Source organism: Mesocricetus auratus, unplaced genomic scaffold, assembly GCF_017639785.1.
Source record: "Mesocricetus auratus isolate SY011 unplaced genomic scaffold, BCM_Maur_2.0 Super-Scaffold_100004, whole genome shotgun sequence".
Lineage (NCBI taxonomy): Eukaryota > Metazoa > Chordata > Mammalia > Rodentia > Cricetidae > Mesocricetus > Mesocricetus auratus.
The window spans coordinates 86083420-86103490 of record NW_024429189.1 but is presented as its reverse complement, the minus strand read 5'-3'; the positions used below and the strand labels follow the sequence as shown (position 1 = coordinate 86103490).

General features: G+C 39.2%; 1 protein-coding gene across 3 annotated transcripts in view; it reads left to right on the top strand.

The window, feature by feature from the left end:
• The window catches only part of Ino80 (INO80 complex ATPase subunit), a 99642-nt gene that overhangs the window by 5820 nt on the left and 73751 nt on the right, over nt 1-20071 (top strand). For 2 of the 3 annotated variants that reach the window (XM_040746059.1, XM_040746058.1), the window contains exons 2-8: nt 8396-8581; nt 9129-9298; nt 9394-9461; nt 11636-11797; nt 14240-14360; nt 15432-15646; nt 19315-19368. In XM_040746059.1, coding sequence (XP_040601993.1) covers nt 8439-8581; nt 9129-9298; nt 9394-9461; nt 11636-11797; nt 14240-14360; nt 15432-15646; nt 19315-19368 — 933 coding nt within the window. In that variant the 5' untranslated portion in view covers nt 8396-8438. Of the gene's footprint in view, nt 1-8395; nt 8582-9128; nt 9299-9393; nt 9462-11635; nt 11798-14239; nt 14361-15431; nt 15647-19314; nt 19369-20071 lie in introns of those variants that run through there. The other variant, XM_040746060.1, reaches the window with a different exon arrangement.

Genomic DNA, 20071 nt, shown 5'->3' with positions numbered 1-20071 from the left:
GAAAAGTTTAGGTTTCTTTATAAAATACATTTCCATAAACTGGCTTGGTGGCACATGGCTGTAATCCCAGCTCTTGGCAGGAATTCAAGGTCATACCCTACTGAGAGCCAGTAATAGTTTAGAGAGAACTTGGTAGTGTATATATAGGGTCTGGTGATATAGCTTAGTTGGTAAAGCGCTTATCTAGCATCCATAAAATTCTGAATGTGATCCATAGCCACATATAAACTGGGTGTGGTGTCACACACCCGTAATCTCAGGCTTTGGGAGATAACAGCAGGTGGACCAAACTTTCAAGATCATAGTGAGTTCAAGGCCAGCATGCCCAAAATAAATAAATAAAAGGTTTTCTACTTGAAAGACTTGGGTTTGACAGCTGGGTTTAACAGTAAGTGTTTGTAATTCAAATTGCTGGGAAACTGGGGTGTAGTGAGGGGTAGGGGGATAGTGTTTGCTTGGAGTTGGAGGCCAGCTTGAACTACAAAATGAATTCAAGGCCAGCCAAGGCTGCATAGTGAAACCATGCTTTAAGATCTATGTTATGGGGGTTGGAGAGGTGGATCAGCTGTTAAGAGCACTTGCTGTACTTGCAGAGGTTTCAGGTTCAAATCCCTGCACCCACATGGCAGCTCACAACTGTCTGTAACTCTAGTCCCAGGGGATCTGACACCCTCTTCTGGCCTCCACAGGCACCAGGCATACATGTGGTATACAGACATACATGTAAGCAATCACATACAAATAAATATAAATCTTAAAAGAAACCACAATATTAATTACTTGGGATTTAGTAGGAGGCTCCTCCATTCAAGGTCATTTTTACTATTAGTTGCATGATTTCATTTCGATGGCTTGCTTGGATTCAGATTGTGGAGACCTTTTAAATGAAGGTGTCAAGAGTCAGCTTGATTAAAATCACTGTGCAAGTTTTATACAAAGGTCATCCTGAAAGGGCTCCTATGTCAGCATGGACATCACCTTACTGTTTAAAAGGCAGGTGGATGGAAGTTCTGGGATAGAAGATTACACATAAGATTGTTGTTTTACCATTGTAAAAATTAAAATAAATTTCTATCCACCCCAGCAAAAACAAACAAACAAAAAAAAAAGCCCACACAAAATAAAATCCAAATGCAGTAACAAAACCTGTTGCATATGATGGTGAGCTTTATCCTAGGACTGGGGAGGCAGAGGCAGCATTAAGTAGAGAAACTGTCACAAAAACAACAAAAAGTCAGACATAGGAACAAAACCAGCTAAGCAAAATGAAATAGAATAAGACTTCAGTTTAATCTCATTTACCGAGCAAGTTATGTGACTACTTTTGAATATGTGTGACCAAGCCTCATGTTGTAGCCTATGTTGATTTGGAATCTGAGTGTCCCACATATGCCTCAAGAGTGCTTCTTGGGATTATAGACTAAGATTACAAGTGCACACTACCAAGCCCAGCCATTATGAAAATTTGAGCTTTTAATTTGTAAAATGGAAGTTACAATTTATACCTCTGAAACTAAATCATGTGTTAAGTACTGAGCACATTAGTGAACGTTAGTTATTTCTTGTCTTCCTTTAGGAAATAAGTACACCAATGGCTATAATGTTTCAGTTTTGCTGGAGGAGGTGCTCTTGGCTTATGTAGTAAGAGGGAACAACTGATACAGTCTGGAATTTCTGAGACACTTAGGGTTAGAATGTATCTTTAGAAGAATACTGCTATAAATCCCTCTCTTCCTGGGGTTTCCTTTCTTTTCTTTCTTTCTTTCTTTTTTTTTTTTTTTTTTTTTTTTTTGAAGACAGGGTTTCATTGAGTTACAAGCTTTGGCTGTCCTGGAATTAACTCTATAGACCTTGCTGGCCTTGAACTCAGAGATCTTCCTACTTTTGCCTCTCCTTAGTTGGAATTAAAGGCATACACCATCACTTTGTCTAGCTTTGATTGTTTTGGAACTCACTCTGTAGACCAGGTTGGCCTTGAACTCCCAGGTATTTACCTGCCTCTGCCTCCTGAGTGCTAGGATTAAAGGGGTGTGCCACCATTACTATATTTCCTATTAAAGAACAAGTGAGTTACCTCCAGTTTGGCATGTAATAATTTTTCTGCTCAGAATTTAGTTGTTGAGTAGATTAAAACACAGATAAATCTTAGAAGTCTGTGTGTGGAAACAGAAAAATAGATAATAAACTTCTGTAGAATTAAAAAATATATATAGCCAGGCGTTGGTGGCTCACACTTTAATCACACTTTAATCCCAGCACTTGGGAAGCAGAGGCAGGCAGATCTCTGTGAGTTCGAGGCCAGCCTGGTCTACAGAGCAAGTGCCAGCATAGGCTCCAATGCTACAGAGAAACCCTGTCTTAAACCAAAAAGACAAAAATCCTGTGTGTGTGTGTGTGTGTGTGTGTGTGTGTGTGTGTGTGTGTGTGTGTGTGTTGAGTTTATCTTTCAGAATGTTAAGGTATGTTACCAGAAAGGTCTATAAAAGTAATTCCCAGCTGGGTGGTGGTGGTACACTCCTTTAATCCCAGTACTCAGGAGGCAGAGGCAGGTGAATGCCTGTGAATTCAAGGCTGGCCTGGTCTACTAAATGAGTTCCAGTTCAGCCAGGACTATTACACAGAGAAACCCTGTCTCGAAAATTTCCAAGACTATGAAAAAAAGTTGAGACCCATGAATGAGATGGTCCAGCAGATCAAAGTGCTTGTGCAAGTCTGTCAGCTTGAGTTCTAACTCCAAACCTACAGTAGGAGAGAACTAACTCCCAAAACTTGTGCTTTCTCCTCTTCATGGAGGCATGTGCATGCATAGTAAATAAAATTTAAGGAAGAGCTGAGCAGTGATGGTGTAAGCCTTTGATCCTAGCTCTAGAGAGGCAGAGACTGCTGGACCTTTATGAGTTTGAGGCCAGCCTGGTCTACAGAGCTAGTTCTAGGATTGCACAGGGAAACCGTATCTTGAAAAGGGGGTGGGGGATATAAAAATGTGGTAGTCTATAAGTGCAGCTCAGTTGCCCTTACTTCAGTCCTCAGTACTCATGACCATATGTGCACACATAGCCCAAACATTTTCTAGTTTAAGGAACAACAGTTTTACTCTCAGGCATTTTTTTCTTTCCTGCCTTTTTTTTTTTTTTTTTTTTTTTGATAGGGTCCTTTGTAGACCAGACTGGCCTTGTGTAGCACAGGATGACCATGAATTTTAGGTCCTCCTACTTCTACCTTCCCAGGGCAGAGGTTACAGGTGTAAGTTATCATTCCTGTTTTTGTGTGTGTGTGTTTGTGTTCACCACTTCACCCTACCCGTATCCCCCAACTCACACAGCATTTCTCTGTATAGCCATGGCTGTCCTGGGACCCCCTCTTTAGACCAGGCTGGCCTTGAACTCAGAGATCTGCCTGCCTCTGCCTCCTGAGTACTGGGATTAAAGGCATACACCACTGCCAGGTTTTACTTTCAGACTTTTGCATGGTTTGCAGTGATTATAGTTCAAAAAAGAACACATTGAGTAGAGAGAGTTTCCAGAAAATGATGAAGGCAATGTGGGGTTTTCATGTAATGAAGAAATTTAACTCCTGTGGCTAAGTGATAAAACACTCAGCTACCCTGTATGAGGCCTTGGGTTATATCTTCAGACCAAAATAAAATAGAATGTTAATGGTAAATTTGTTTAAAAAAAAGAACTTTGAAAATTAGCATTGCTTGAAGATGAATAATGCTTGATGGACTTCAATAATAGTGTGTGGCTGGAGAGCTAGCTTTGTAGGTTAAGGCTCTGGGATCCAAGCTGATGATCTGAGTTTGGGACTCTCATGGTGGAAGGAGAGAACCAACTCTGCAAGTTGTCCCCTGGCCTTCATACTCATGCCATGAACATGTATACACACACATATTCTGAATAGATGACATAAAATAAAAAGAGCTGATAATCCTTCAAATTTACTAGCTATTCTGGGGCACTTATAATTATAAAGTCATATTCCATATGGCTACAGGTTAACAGTTCTGATACTGATGTGCATGCATACTACAGCTGGACAATTAACCATATGGGTGATTTGAGACAGGCTTCTCAATGTTGAAATGGGAATCTTCCCTCCTCCCTCACCAGACAGGGTTTCTCTGAGTAGCTCTGGATGTCCTAGAACTCAGTCTGTAGACCAGACTGACCTGGAACTCTGATTGGCTTGCTCTACCTTCCAGGCTCTGGGATTAAAGTTGTGTGCCCCCATGCCTGGCTTTGAATGGGAATTTATAGGCAAGCAAGGCAAAGAGGATTTCAGTATGAACCCAAGTTTAGCTTAATATGTAAGTACTGATTATTAATACTTGGAAACATTAGTATACATACTCTTGCCAGCTGGTGATGGCACTTGACTTTATCCCAGCACTCAGGAGGCAGAGGCAGGCAGATCTCTGAGTTTGAGACCAGCCTGGTCTATAAAGTTAGTACTAGAACTCGCTCTGTAGACCAGTCTGGCCTGGAACTCAGAGATCTGCATGTCTTTGCTTCTTTAGTGCTGGAATTAAAATTGTGCACTACTGCTACCCAGCTAGTACCTAGGTCTTTTATAAAATGAAAAAGGTCTGTGTGGTGTTTGAGTGAGACCTGCCTGTGGATCAAGATACAGGCTCAGCTACTGCTCTAGCAGTCTGCCTGCTTTCCTCCATGCTCCCTGCCATGATGATCATGGACTAACCCTCTGAAACTGTAAGCACCAACTAAATGCTTTCTTTTTTAAGTTACCTTGGTCATTTTGTAACAATAGAACAGCAACTAAGACTGCTTGGAGAAATGACCAATTAAAGAGTTGATGCAGGAAATATACCTAATTAAGATAAGATACCTATAAGTAAGGTGATTGTGATAAAAAAACAAGTTCCTGAGTTGGTTATTGGGGTCTCTTCCCAGTGGTTATGGTGCTTCTTTGATGTACCCTGTTAATTTGGATTTATTGCTGCTGCCCTTTTTTGTTTGTTTTTTCAATAATGACATTCTTTAATTTAAAACAAAATTAGCATTTATTTGTGTGTGTGTGTGTGTGTGTGTGTGTGTGTGTAGGACAGAAGACAATTTGAGTGAATAAGTTCTGTCTACTGTGTGTGTATCCTGTGGATTGAACTCAAGTCATCGGGCATGTGGCAAGTGTGTTTGTTTGTTTCTTTTTTTTTTTTAGCCACCTGATACATCTGGCAAGTCCTGGTTTTTGAGACAGATTTCCATGTGCCCCAGGCTGACCTTGAATTCATTGTGTCACTCAGTATAGCCTTGCACTTTTTTTTTTAATGTACATTGATGTTTTACCTGCATGTATGTCTATGTGAAGGTGTCAGATCCCCTGGAATGGGAGTTACAGACAGTTGTGAGCTTTAGTGTGGGTGCTGGGAATTGAACCCGGGTCCTTTGGAAGAGCAGCCAGCGCTCATAACTGCTGAGCCATCTCTCCAGTCCCGTCCTTGCACTTTTCTGACTCTGGGATTAGAGGCATATGGTACTGTGCTGGGGACTGAAGAGAATTTGTGTGTGCAAGGCAGCAGGGTACCGCCTGAATTTCATCCCAGCTGAGATGCTGCTGTTCTTAAGTGCTTTTCCTTTCAGCCTTGCCTGATGCTCAAGGTTGGTTTTAAAGATTCATCCATATTAAAAAATACTTAGAAAAGTCAGGTCATGTGCAGACTTTCTTGTTACATACTTTTTAAACAATACAGTGTGTAAATGTTTGTAACATTTGCAGTGATGAGATAAGTAACTGAGAGATTCACAGTAAACAATAGATGAAGGTCATAAACAGATTATGTGACATTTTAATGTGAGATCATCCATAGCTATGGATTTTGCAGGGATTCTAAAATCAATATCCTGTGTACACTTAGGTATATTTCATTTTGAAAAATAGCATGCAAGTTTCATTAAGGAAGAAAAGGTAGGATTAAGAATCCATAATCACAATATACTTTAGGGATTTGTGGAAGGGACAGCCTTTTTTAACCAGAATTTTTTCAGTTCTTTTTTTTTTTTTTTTTTTTTTTTTTTTTTTTGGTTTTTCGAGATAGGGTTTCTCTGTGGCTTTGGAGGCTGTCCTGGAACTCGATCTGTAGACCAGGCTGGCCTCGAACTCACAGAGATCCGCCTGCCTCTGCCTCCCGAGTGCTGGGATTAAAGGCGTGCGCCACCAACGCCCGACTCTTAAGTTCATTTCTAAAATGCAGGTATTCCTCTTTTTTTTTTTTTTCTTCTTTTGGGTCTCAGGAACACTATGCTTTGAGTTGAACTGACTTCTTAAATTCCTAGACTATTTCTGTATTATAGAGACCCCTTAGGCGAGTTTAGTGTTTCTGGTCCTCATGGTTGAATGCTCTACCTACTTTTGCTTTTGAGGGCAAGACAGTTTTTCTCCTTGTATTTGCTCCTTAATTTGGTGTGTGGTACATAGTTATCTCTTCTTAATCAACAGCTTTGTGACTTTATTTACCAGGATAAGGTAACCAGTTTACAGTTCAAACCTAGATGCTTTGGATTGTGAAGGGAGAAGGCATAAATCAGATTACTGGGAGACAGGTCAGCTAATGGTGGGACTTCCTTGTTTTGCTGTTTTGTAGCAGCAGCTGATAGTAAAGATCCGGGGCTTTAGAGTCACTGATAGGAGATCTAAATTCTATTTCATTGCTTAGTTGTTTAAACTAAAAGGAGAGTAACTTTTTGTTTTGTTTTTGGAGACAAGGTTTCTCTGTAGTCTGGGTTGTCCTGGAACATGATTTATAGACCCGGCTGGCCTAGACAGATCTATCTACCCTTGACTACCCACTGCCACCACCTGGCTGAGAGTAACACTTTTTTTGTTAGGAATGAATATGAGAAAAAGGCAGTTTCATGTAGCCTCCACTGTGACATCAAACTAGCTATGTACCTGAGTTTGATCTTGAACTTTAGATCCTCCTTCCTGTACCTCTCTTCATGTTCTGGGATATACATGTGCACTACTGTGTCATAGCAGAGTTTCTATTATTATACAGATTAAATGAGCTAGTTTGTTTTGCTTATTTATTTTAATTAAGAAATTTGTGTGTGTGTGTGTGTGTGTGTGTGTGTGTGTGTGTGTGTGTACCATATATATATATATATATGTAGTACACACAGATGCCAGAAGGGAGTGTTGGGTCCCTGGAACTGGAGTTACAGACAGTTGTGAGCCTCCATATGGGTGCTAGAAACTGAACCGGAATCCCCTGCAAGAGCAGCCAGTGCTCTAAATGCTGAACTGTCTTTCCAGCCATTTTATTTTTCAAGTCGCCCTCCCACCCCCATAGGTTTCTCTGTGTAACAGCTCTGGCTGTTCTAGAACTCCCTGTGTAGACCCGGCTGGCCTCAAACTCACATCTGTCTGTCCCTGCCTCAGCCACCACTGCCTGATTTATTTTTCAAGTTTTTGATACTGGGTATCCAACCAAGGACCTCTCACAGTCCAAGAAAACTCTAATCTGAGCTAGTAATGGACTTGGAATATATTACAATCCTCACACTAGTAGGTTTGTCTAAGTATGTATGTATGTATGTATGTGCACATATATAGACTTAACATGGACATGGGACTGTTAGGAGGAGCTGAAGTATAGTCAGAGTATAACCAGGATGATAGAGAGCCTTGGAACAGGGCAGTCAGTGGTTAATTGCACTGTCAATGTAGCAATAGTTTTCCATCCTTAGAAATGGCAGTGTAAGTCAATATAAACTTTGAAGAGCTCTTCACTTTAAGATTGGAGTAGATTTGACAGAATTTTAGAAGAAGGTATTCCTTCTTGGAGTCTTTCCATACTTGGGAAGTTTACGAATTTCCTTAATCTGTGAGCCCCCTGTTTTAAAAAAAAAAAATGGCTGGGCATGGTGGTGCATACCTTTAATTCCAGCTCTGGGGAGGTAGAGGCAGGTAAACCTACGAGAGTTTGAGGAGAAATTTTTAAGAAAACTCCAATAATGTATATATTTCCCTGACAAATAGGATACTTCATACATGTGAATGAATATAAGTATAAAAAGGTGATGTTGAAAACAAATACTGTATGTATTCTGCAAGGTGCACACAATCAGCACCTCACTTGGAGAGTTGTTATTCATTCTTGTAATTATTAATGGAGGAGAAACAGGAAGGTGAGTATCAAAGGATTGCTTGAAAAAGTGTTTTATAAATTGTGTTGCAGTTGATAGTGTTTCTATACTTTGCCTTTGCACTAGAAGGCAGTATCTAGTGAACTTTCTATAATCTGTTGTCTCAGTGTATTGTGTTCAAGAGAGCCTGATTTCTTTTTATACAGAAGGCAAGCAGGCAGGAGAAGGAAGAGGAATAGCCTTTCATCTTTCTTTCTTTCTTCCTTTTCTTTCTTTTAAACTTCATTCTGCAGCTGTGCAGTCGGAGGTCCTCGTGCATGAAGACAAATTTGTTCTATGGCCTCGGAGTTGGGTGCCGGGGACGATGGCAGCTGCAGTGAGCTGGCAAAGCCCCTCTATCTTCAGTACCTGGAGAGGGCCTTGCGGTTGGACCATTTTCTGCGACAAACATCGGCCATCTTCAACAGGAATATCTCTAGGTTTGTTATTTTATCTCTAATAATGTATTATTACATTCTGATTACTGTCTCTAAAATTTAAAGTTAAACTTTTTGTATGGTTTTTATTTTTGCTATTTCTCTTTTAAATAAAGCAGTCAACTTTTTCAAAGACTTTGTTCTTTAAGTGTTCATTTATAATAATAACCTTAAATTAATCAGTCAATCAATTTTTTTGAGACATGGTCTCACTATGTAGCCCAGGCTGGCCTAGAACTCACAAATTTCTCTCTACCCTTGAAGCACCAGCTTTAAAGGTCTGTGTATCGTCTTGCCCTACCACCTAGATTACACACACACACACACACACACACACACACACACACACACACACACACACGTTCGTGTATGTATACATATATTTGAGATAGGATTTCATATAACCCATACTAGTCTCAAATGTCCTTGAACTCCTGATCCTCCTGCTTTCACCAGGTGCTAGACTTATAGGCATGTGCCACCACACTTGACTCAAATATGCTTTGTTGGATAATCTTTAATTATGGACCTACTATTCTTCAATTTATAGTGATGACAGTGAAGATGGACTGGATGACAATAATCCCTTATTACCAGAGTCTGGGGATCCCTTAATACAAGTAAAAGAAGAACCTCCAAATTCATTGCTTGGTGAAACTTCAGGAGCAAGCAATTCTGGATTATTGAACCCGTACTCACTGAATGGAGTTCTTCAGTCAGGTCAGTGTGGAGTGGGATTCCTCTGGACCTTGAGTTCTCTTGGGGGCAGTCATCCTTTCATTTTTTTTTTTTATTCTTTATGTTTCTTTATCCAGAATCAAAATCTGACAAGGGGAATTTATATAACTTCTCTAAGTTGAAGAAAAGCAGAAAGTGGCTAAAGGTAAGAAATGAGACAGAACATTCAGAACATTAACGTTCAGTCCAAATAGCAGTTAGAAGGGATGCTACCAGTCCATTCGGGCATATTGACAGATGTTTTCAGAGACAGGTTTTTACTGTTGGAATTTGTTTAGTGAAGAGAACTTAGTAGTAGTAATTTTTATTAAATATGAGACACTGAGGAAAGAGCAGAAATTGATTAGATAGTTCCTTCATTGGCTTACCTTATAGTTAGGAATGTCAATTTACTTTTTGTGAATTTTTGAGTAGTTCATCAAATATCTCGAGTCCATCCATGTGCCAAGTACTGTTATAGGTAGACAAGTGTCCTTCTCTGTGTCATTTACATTCTACTTACGGAAGGTAGTAAGAGTCTAAACAAGTAAATAACTACAACTTCTTTAAAAGAACATTTCACCAGATTTCTGTGATCAGAGCGAGCCATGTGAATGTCTTATGGTAAGAGCCATTGATCATATGAGACAGGCACAAGAATTATTCACTAAGAAGCAACTTCTGGGGAGAAGGAGAGGTAGTGTGGCTGGGTAGTGAATGGGTAGTAGAAGTGAGATTAGAACCTGGTGTTGTGGGCTGCATTCCATTGTTAGGGATGCACTTACATAGGGCACAGTCATAAACAGAGTCTCATTGTATTTCTACTACTACTGTGAATGGCCACAGTGAACAGAGGGTGATGTTTCTTCTTTTAAAAAGGTTTCTCACTTAGCATGTGCAAATATTTAATTACAAAGAAAAATTAGTTTACTATTTCTTACTTTTGCTATGAGATCAAAATTCTTTAATATCACAACCATGTCCTTTAAAACTCAAGTGTTTAAAGTCTAACTTGCTTTCTTTTTTTTTTTTTTTTTTTTTTTTTTTGGTTTTTCGAGACAGGGTTTCTCTGTGGCTTTGGAGGCTGTCCTGGAACTCGATTGGTAGTCCAGGCTGGTCTCGAACTCACAGAGATCCGCCTGCCTCTGCCTCCCGAGTGCTGGGATTAAAGGCGTGCGCCACCAACGCCCGGCTCTAACTTGCTTTCTATCTGATAGATTATTTAGGAAGTTCGAAATAGAGAAACCTTTATGCTTAACTATCACTTCTTTCCCCCCCCCTCAAGACAGGGTTTCTCTGTGGCTTTGGATGTCCTGGAACTTGCTCTTGTAGACCATGCTGGTCCCAAACTCACAGAGATCCACCTGCCTCTGCCTCCTGAATGCTGGGATTAAAGGCGTGCGCCACCAACACCCAGCAACTATCACATTTTTAAAAATTGAGAGATGGCTCTGGAGAGGTGGTTCAGAATGCCTGTTGCTTGTGCTGAGGAGCTGTGTTCTGTTCCCAACACATATATTTTGTCTCACAACCAACTATAACTCAAATTCCAGGGGATCTGGTACCTTTTGACCTCTGCAGGTACCAAGTATGTACAAGGTTCATAGAAGTGCGTGAAGACAAAACACACATAAAATAAATCTTAAAAAAAAAAGATACAAGACACCATAAAATCTAAGCTTTTTAACTGTGAGACTTAGTAGCTTTTAATATATTCACAATTCTTGCCAATTACCACTGTCTAATTTGAGAGCATTTCATCATTACGTGAAGAAACCCTTTGCTCATTAGCAGATACTCCCATCCTATGGGATGCTGGCTACTAATCTAATTCTCTTTCTGTTGATTTGCCCATTCTGGACATGTCATATAAATTGAATTGTAGTATGGGGTCTTTGGTGACTGGCTTTTCTTACTTAGTATAATATTTGAAGGTTTATTATGTGATGGTATAAATTAGTACTTTTTAATATTTTGTTTCTACTTATGGCCTAATGTGCTGCATTTTGTTTATCATTTCATGAACTACTAGATATTTGAATTTGAGTTATTTCTCTCCTTCTGTCATACCTTGCTTTGTTCTTGTTCCCTTATATGCTATATTCCTTTTCTTTATTCCTATACCCTAAATGCTCTCGTTTGCCTTGACATATCAGCATTTAGGTTTTTTGTTTGTTTGTTTGTTTTTTGTTAGTTAAAATGATAAAGAGTAGTGTAAGATTCTAAAATGACTATACTCTGTTTTGGCCGTTGTTCTAGCATCTGGGAAAAAAACTGATTGGATTGTAAAAGAAATTGCTTCACAACAAAAGTTATATTCAATTTTCACCCTTTTTCTAGAGCATTCTTTTAAGTGATGAGTCCAGTGAGGCAGATTCTCAGAGTGAAGACGATGATGATGAAGAAGAAGAACTCAGTCTCAGCAGAGAAGAACTTCACAACATGCTTCGATTACACAAATATAAGAAACTTCACCAAAATAAATATAGTAAAGATAAGGAGGTGAGAGTTTCAAGAGAACACTTATACCAAGTTATTTTAATGTATATGAAACAATAATTGTTAATAGATAGCTTTATTGTGATAGGATTCATATAACAAAAATCCAGCTTTTGAAACGTAGGTAATTGAGTGTCTTTTAAATATGCCTACAGTGTTGTGTTTCCATCATCACCATCTCAGTTCCCGCCCACTCACCACTTTAAAAAGAACCCTAACCCTTAGCTTCTGCTCTCATTCTTTTCTTCCTTGGTGCCAGGCAGCCATCAGTCTACCTTCTTTTTTGATACGACTTTGTGTGTGTGTGTGTGTGTGTGTGTGTGTGTGTGTGTGTGTGTGTGTGTGTGTATGTATGTATGTATTGACACTTGCTTAGTAGGGTGACCTTGAAATTCTATCTCCACCTTCCAAGTGCTGGCATGTGCAACCACGTACAGCTGTGGTTTTATTTGTTTGTTGTTAGAGATTGAATCATGGTCTCATGCATGCATGTTTTTTGTACATAACAGCTGTGGTTGTTTTATTTTTGGGTGCTGTTGGAGATTGAATCCAGGGCCTTGTGCATGCATGTTCTTTGTAGATATGTCTATTGTAGACATTTACAAAAGAAATCAAATAGTTCTTTTTACTCTGGCTTCTCATTTGGTATAATGTTTACAAGATTTTTCATGTTTGTTCCTCATTTTTTTTATTGCCAAATAATCAAATTTTATTTATAGAACATGGTGTTTTTATTTTTCACTCAGTGAGTTGATTCTTTTTTTTGTTTTTTGTTTTTTGTTTTTTTTTTCGAGGCAGGGTTTCTCTGTATTGTCTTGGAGGCTGTCCTGGAACTCGCTTTGTAGACCAGGCTGGCCTCGAACTCACAAAGATCCACCTGCCTCTGCCTCCCAAGTGCTGGGATTAAAGGTGTGCACCATCACTGCCTAGCAATATCAAACAATTTTGATTCTGAAACCTAATGCCATGGTACTTAGTACTCCATATATTTACTCATTTCTCTTTTTCTTCTTTTGAGACAGATGTCACTCTGTAGCCCAGATGGGCCTTGAATTCCTGGCAGACTGTCTCAGCCACATGTATTGAAATTACAGGCATGATCTGCTTTACATTTTTTAAAATTATAATAAAACATATATACATTGGATTGTAAGTGTACAGCTTGATGCATGCTCACTTAATTTTGACAGTTGATAAGCTTTATTTTAGTCCTATATGTTATTCCATGATTTATAATCTCAGAAAACAATTCAACAGATATTAATTTATATGGGAAATAAGATTATTGTGGTATTTGAGAGTCAGTTGAAACAAAATGTTTGGAAGGATTTACTACTACATGGATGGAAAGAACGAGATTATTCATGTTAATTGTAATCATAGGTACTTTTCCTAAATAATAAGCTCTTTTGATGAGAAGTGGGGTACTTGAAAGGTTAAAGGACTGAGATGATAGGTTGGTAATGCTTTGAGGGACCTAACACAGTCGCATGTGCTTATAATTCCAACGTATGCAACCAGCACAGTTAGGAGGGTCATCTTCAGGAGTGAGGCCAGCAGTCTACATGGTGAGTGTCAGGCCAGCCAGGACTACATAGTGAGGCCTTGTTACCATGAACAAAAACAGCTCAAAACGAAAAGCAAATAAAAAGGTAAAATCCTTAGGAGCTAATATTAGGAACCTAGTATATCTGAAGACCAATTGGTAGTGGAAATATGTTTATTTCTTACTGATGAATTTCTGTTGCTTTGTTTTAACATGTACTTCTTTAGTGTGTGTGTGTGGCCATGTGTTTTCCACAGGAGAATATGGATGTGATTGATGTCAGAGGTCAGCATTTAGCTGTCTTCTACCCTTTGGTTTCCAGTAATTGATCTGTCTGGAGGCTTTCAGGGTTGGTGGCAAATTCCTTTACCTGTTGGTATCTTTCCAGCCCTTGATGAATTTCTAAAGAGAAACAATTCTTGACCTTTTGGTTTTCACTTTTTGGTTTTGTTTTTAAGGACAGAGTCTTATGTAGCGTAGCTCAGGCTGGCCTGGAATTCCTGATCTCCTTGCCTCCACTTTCCTGTTCCCTTTAAGCCAGTGTAAATAATTAATTTCATACTAAATGTATATCTGATGTGCATGGTGGTATACATTAGCAGATCTAGTATTTGGAATAAGGAGTTCAAAGCCAGCCTGGGCTACATGAGCTCCTGTTGAAGAAGGTAGAAAAGAAAAGAAAATGTAATAGATTTCCAAAGGTTTTCCTTCCCACTTGAACCTGTTTTGCTTCTAAGTTAAAGAAATTCTCTTTAATGTACTGATTTCTTATTGGTCCCTGTGGGAAGCAATGTTTAAGAGCTATGATTTCATCTGGCTTAGCTTTTTTTTAATTAAGATGACTGCAAGGTTGTGCTGTGGAATGCAGGGAGGACTATCACAGTGTTTGCCTACTTCAGTTGCAGCAATACCAGTACTACAGTGCAGGCCTGCTCTCAACATATGACCCTTTCTATGAGCAACAGCGTCATTTACTTGGACCCAAAAAAAAGAAATTCAAGGAAGACAAGAAGCTTAAAGGTAAGCATTTATTCCATATTTATTCTTTCTTAATTTCAGAATTGTGTGTGGTGCATTTGGACTTTAAATGTAGTAGAAAATTACTTTATCTGAAATATTACAGTCTTTTTGTGGTTAGTGGCATTATTGACGTTATTTCATATTTGTTTTGTGGTCTTCTTTAGAAATACAAAGACTTAAGAATTGTAGATTGTAAACATGTCAGTAATCCCAGCACTTGGTGGGTAGAATCAAGAGAGTCTGGAGATCAAGGTCACTGTTGGCTGCATGGAGTCTGAGTCCAGCTTGGGCTACAGGAAACGTCTTGTCTTACAACCTCCTTTTTCACTTCCAACCCAAGAAAGCAAGACAATTACAGCTATGGGTTGTTAGCCAATGGTTTTGGCAAAATAGTTTCCTTCCTTTTTTCTTCTACAAACTGTGCCATTGTTGGGAGTAGTCTGGGGTGAGAAAAGTTGGTTGTGCATAGGGGAGTGTGAGGAATAACAGAAAAGCAGATCATCTCCTGATGAGCATGTTTGCTGGAAAATGTCTTCATCTCCTACTGATCCGCTAAGCAGTTGGAGAGCTGGAAGGACAAAGGAAGAGAGGTTGAAAGTATCTGTAAGGCAGATTTGTTTCTCTGCTCAAGAAGCTTATTTTTAGTATTCCCTTCTTTTTCACAGCCTCCTTTACTCTTCCTCCACTCTCCTTCCCAATGTAAATTAAGCATTTGTGCCATTTATAATATTTTTTCCTCAAAAATTTATTGTCCTATCAATTGATGCATTTTTTCCTGTTATTTTCATTAGTTGTCTTGCATTTCCACCAAATAGAAGTATGTTTTCATGCTGTGACTGTCACTTGAGACCAGCGATGCTTTATAAACCTTTCATAGTGCAGAGTTCAGAAGTTATTGGGTTTTGAGTTTTAGTCGCTTTTTTTCATGTGAACAGCTGGGAATGTCCAGTGTTCTTTCCAAATTAGTGAGTTCTTCCTCTTGAAATATTTATTGGTTTGAGAAAAGAAAGAAACATTGCCTACCTCTGGAAGGAGAAAACACAGCCTTGTAAGCATCTCTTTCCTTTGTAGCTAAGTTGAAAAAGGTGAAGAAAAAAAGACGACGAGATGAAGAGCTTTCATCTGAGGAATCTCCACGTCACCACCATCACCAGACCAAAGTCTTTGCTAAATTTTCTCATGATGCACCTCCCCCTGGCACCAAGAAAAAACACTTATCCATTGAGCAGCTTAATGCTCGCCGCAGGAAAGTATGGCTTAGCATCGTGAAGAAGGAACTACCAAAGGTAAGTGAGTGAAAGGGAGGGATGGGAACAAGGTAGCAGGATGGGGAAGGAGTTTTGATTGGTTGTATGGCCAACTTTCAGACGTTCAGACATTCTTAGAACCCTCAAAAGTAAGCAAACGAATATGGGTCTGGAGAGATGGCTCAGTGGTTTAAGAGTACCGGCTGCTCTTCTAAAGGACCTGTGTTCAATTCCTAACACCCACATGGCAGCTCACAACTGTCTGTAACTCCAGGGGATCTGACACCCTTATATAGACATACTTGTCTGCACATGAAATAATAATGAATAAATCATTAAAAAAATTTAACAAACCCTCAACTGACCAGTATGTGGGTGAATGGGGATATTAGTCATGAGAGGAAGAGGACCAGATGTATTTACTTGTCAACAGTCACAGCCAGGCAGTGGTGGCACATGCTTTTAATGCCAGTTCTGGGAAGACAGAAGTAGGCATATCTCTGAGTTCAAGGCCAGCCTGGTCTACAGAGCAAGTTCAAATACAGGCTCCAAAGCTACACAGAGAAACCCTGTTTCAAAAAACCTAAATAAACACACAAATAACAGTCGTATTTTTAGGGATAGAAGCTAAGTGTGTGTCTCCATGATTTTATACTTAAGGAGTATGTAGTATGTATTATGTAAAACTAAAGACTAAAATAATCCATTGCTGGTTAGTGGCTCGGTGAGTAAATGCTCTCACCTCCAAGTCTGTGAACCTCAGTTTGATTATTGGAACCTATATGGTAGAAGAAGAGGACCAATTCCTGAAAGTTGTCCTCTGACTTCCACATGTTCACACACACACACAGTTTTTAAAACTTTGTCTGCCATGGGGTTGGCATTATAAATGTGGATAGTGAGCAGATTAGCGATTTTGTAATTACACGAGTATACTATACTATACAGTCAAAATATATTACAGATAAGCACTACTTTCTCATTGTCAGAATGTTACATATAAGGGAAAGGGAAAACTGAGCTGAAGCCTGTGAAATCTGACTACAATTAGAGATTTTAGGATGAATTCCTGGAGACTCACTTACGTAGCTACAGAAAGTATAAGTGAAGTTGCTCTATCACTGAACTATATGCCAAAGCCTCTTTTGTTTGTTTGTTTCTTTTTTTTCTTTTTTTCATTTTTCGTTTTGGAGCCTCTCCTGTCACTCATTCTGTAGATTAGGCTGGCCTCAAACACACAGAGAGCCACCTACCTGTCTCTGCTTCCTGAGTGCTGGGATTAAAGGTGTGTACCACCACCAATGCCTGACTTTTTTTTTGTTTTTCTGAGACAGCATTTCTCTGTGTAGCCACAGCTATCCTGTCACTCATTCTGTAGACCAGGCTGGCCTGGAACTCAAAAGATCCACCTGTCTTTGCCTATTGAGTGCTGGGATTAACAGCATGTGCCACCACCATATGGATTCTGGTTTTTGTTTTTTTGAAATGGGGTATCATGTGTTCCAGGCTAGCTATCAGTGGAAAGCCCAGGATGACCTTGGATTCCTGACTTCCTTTCCTAGTTCGTTTTTTTTTTTTTTAAAGAAAAGATTCTCTCTGTAAGCTCAATGCAGTCAAACTCGGGTTTTAACAGGCTGACCGAGTATTGTCTGCTTTGTAGTCCACAATAACATTTTGTTGGCTTCTTCTGATTGAAGCAGGATCCAATTTTAGGACTATATGTTGCATTTAGTTGTTAGTCTCTTTCATCTGAGTTTTCAACCTTTGTCTTTTGTGACATTGTTATTTTTGAAGAGGATAGACCTGTACCTGGTGTTTCTAAGTGGGCCGATTTGGGTTATGCATTTGCTCATGATTATCACAGTAGTAATGCGTTCTCCTTTGTCTAACATTTCAGGTGACATACACATTTCTGTCCACTGCTGATAATATTAGTTTTGATTTTTGTCTTAACTACTTGTTTTTATTTATTCATTTGCTTATTTTGGTTTTTCAAGACATGGTTTCTTCATATAGCCTAGACAATCCTGGAACTCACTTTGTAGACCAGGCTGGCCTCGAACTCAGAGATCTGCCTGCCTCTACATCTGAAGTACTGGGATTAAAGGCATGTGCCACCACCGCCCAGCTAAGTTAACTGGTTTTTCATGTAGCAATTTCTAAGTTTTTCTTAAGAGATGATTTATGTGTGAGCTGTTCTTGATAGGGAAAGTACACTTTAGTATCTGAGGAAGTTTCAGATGATGCCCTTCTGATGCTAAATGACTTTTCAGTAGGAGCAATTGAGATTTTTGGCTTTGATGAAAAAATAAGCAACATATGAATTAGAGGAAGTTACTGAGAAAAGGCTGAAAAAAAAATCCATGAAGTAGGACCACTTTAGAATTGAATTTCAGCTTGGGGGGTGCTGCTGCATGCCTTTAAACCTAGCACTCTGGAAGCAGATCTCTGATTTGTAGGCCAGCGTGTTCTACAGAGTGAATTCTAGGAAAGCCAGGGCTACATAGAGAAATTCTGTCTCGCCCCCCCCCCCACCAGAAAAAAAAAGGCTTTCTGGCATTCTCTTTAACTTTAAACCCTTATTCAGCATGGGAGAAGATGCAATAGGCAGAGAGCTGCCTTTTCTGTCTTTTCCATAATTAAATGGACATGACTAGAAGTTGGGTTGACTTTGTTTATTTTGAGACATAGTTTTACTATACAGTCCTTGCTGGCCTGGAACTTGCCATGTAGACCAGGGTGACCTTGAAGTCACATGATCCATTTGCATCTGCCTCCCTAAGAGATGAGATTAAAGGAAGGTGCCATCACACATAGTGAAAAGTCAGGTTACTTTATTGAAGGCTTGTTTTTAAATGGTAGAGGAAGACTTGGAGCTGGAGTTAGGTTTGCCTTGTAATTTTTTTCTTATTTTAAGTGAAATGAGGCTTGGGTAATGACAAAAATATGAGTAATAGTAGAAACAGTTTGCTTTTGTTGGAGGTAGAGCTAGTATGTTCCTTATAATGATTCTTCTATCTCAGTGTCCTGCTGCCTTAGCTTTGCACATTGAACTTGGAAAACAACATGTTTGAATCAGGGTAGAGTTCAGGTTTGCATTCATTACAGTGTTCTAGTCCATTCCATCCTTACATAAATCCTTTCTACAAGAATAGCGATTATTTAAAGGGCTAGAAAAAATACGTTGGTTGGTAAACTGCTTGCTTACACTCAGGTAGTGTAAGGACCTGAGATCTAGTACCCAGCACCCATGTCAAAAAAGCCAAGTATCATGACCTGGGCTTAGAATACTAGCTCATGGGCAGCTGAGACAGGTAGCTTGTTGGCCACTCAGTCTAGTTGAATCTGTGAGTTCCAGGTTCATTGAGAGACCCTGTCTCAAAAAATAAGTAGCAAAGTGGTAGAGAAAAGCACCTAACATCTACTGCTCTTGTCTACATACATGTGCAGACATGTGCTCATACATTCAAAAATACACACATGCATATACTATATATACACTAAACTAAAGGCCCTTGAGGCAGCTGTAATAGTAGCTTCTTCTTGCTCCTTTGGTAGTTTTATGGTATGCTAGACAGTCTCTCTTGATGACTTTTGGAAGTAATTTGTCTTGTATATACTTTACATTTTATTTTTCATTCCTTCAGGAATTAAAATAATACTACATAGTCCTATTAGAAATGAAGTTTTATTTTTAAACGTTTTAGGCCAACAAGCAGAAATCTTCAGCTCGAAACTTATTTCTCACCAATAGCCGAAAGGTAACGTAATTTCTGTTTTCTATTTTGCGTAGTGTGTGTTTTCATCTGGGTCTATTTTCACTATTTTTGTGTGTTCTCTGTTCATCATGAATCAGATAGTATGGAAGGGAACTTCTAAGTGGGTGGTATCATTCTGTTTAATAAGTAAAATTGTTCTTCATCATATCTCTCAAAACTCTGAACTATTTTGTCAAACCAACTAATTAATCTCTGGTACTTGGGCAGATCAAAGGATCCTTAAGATCTGTGCTCAGTCTTTCCATTTAAGCAGTGATGGGGGTCAGAGAGATGGCTCAGTGGGTAAAGCTACTTTCTGCTAAGCCTGACAGCATGAGTTCAATCCCTGGAACTGTTGATGGAAGGAAAGAGCTGACTCCCCACAGATGTCCTGGAATACCCACACATGTGCCATGTACATGTACACCTATACCCAACTATCACACACACACAATAATAGTTACTAAAAAAAAGAAAAATGTTGATGTGAATAAACTTCTCTGAGAGGAAAATAGCAGCTTGTTGTAAGGATCAGATGAGGTAACATTTTTAGTGTGGTTTTTCCATTATTAGGCTCTCCATCCTTTATTTCCTCATCTGTATAAAATAGAGGAGATGATGATGACGACAACGATGATGATGATGATACTGCTTAGATAGGGTTTTTGTGAACAAAGGATGCATTAGTACATGTTAAAATGTGCCT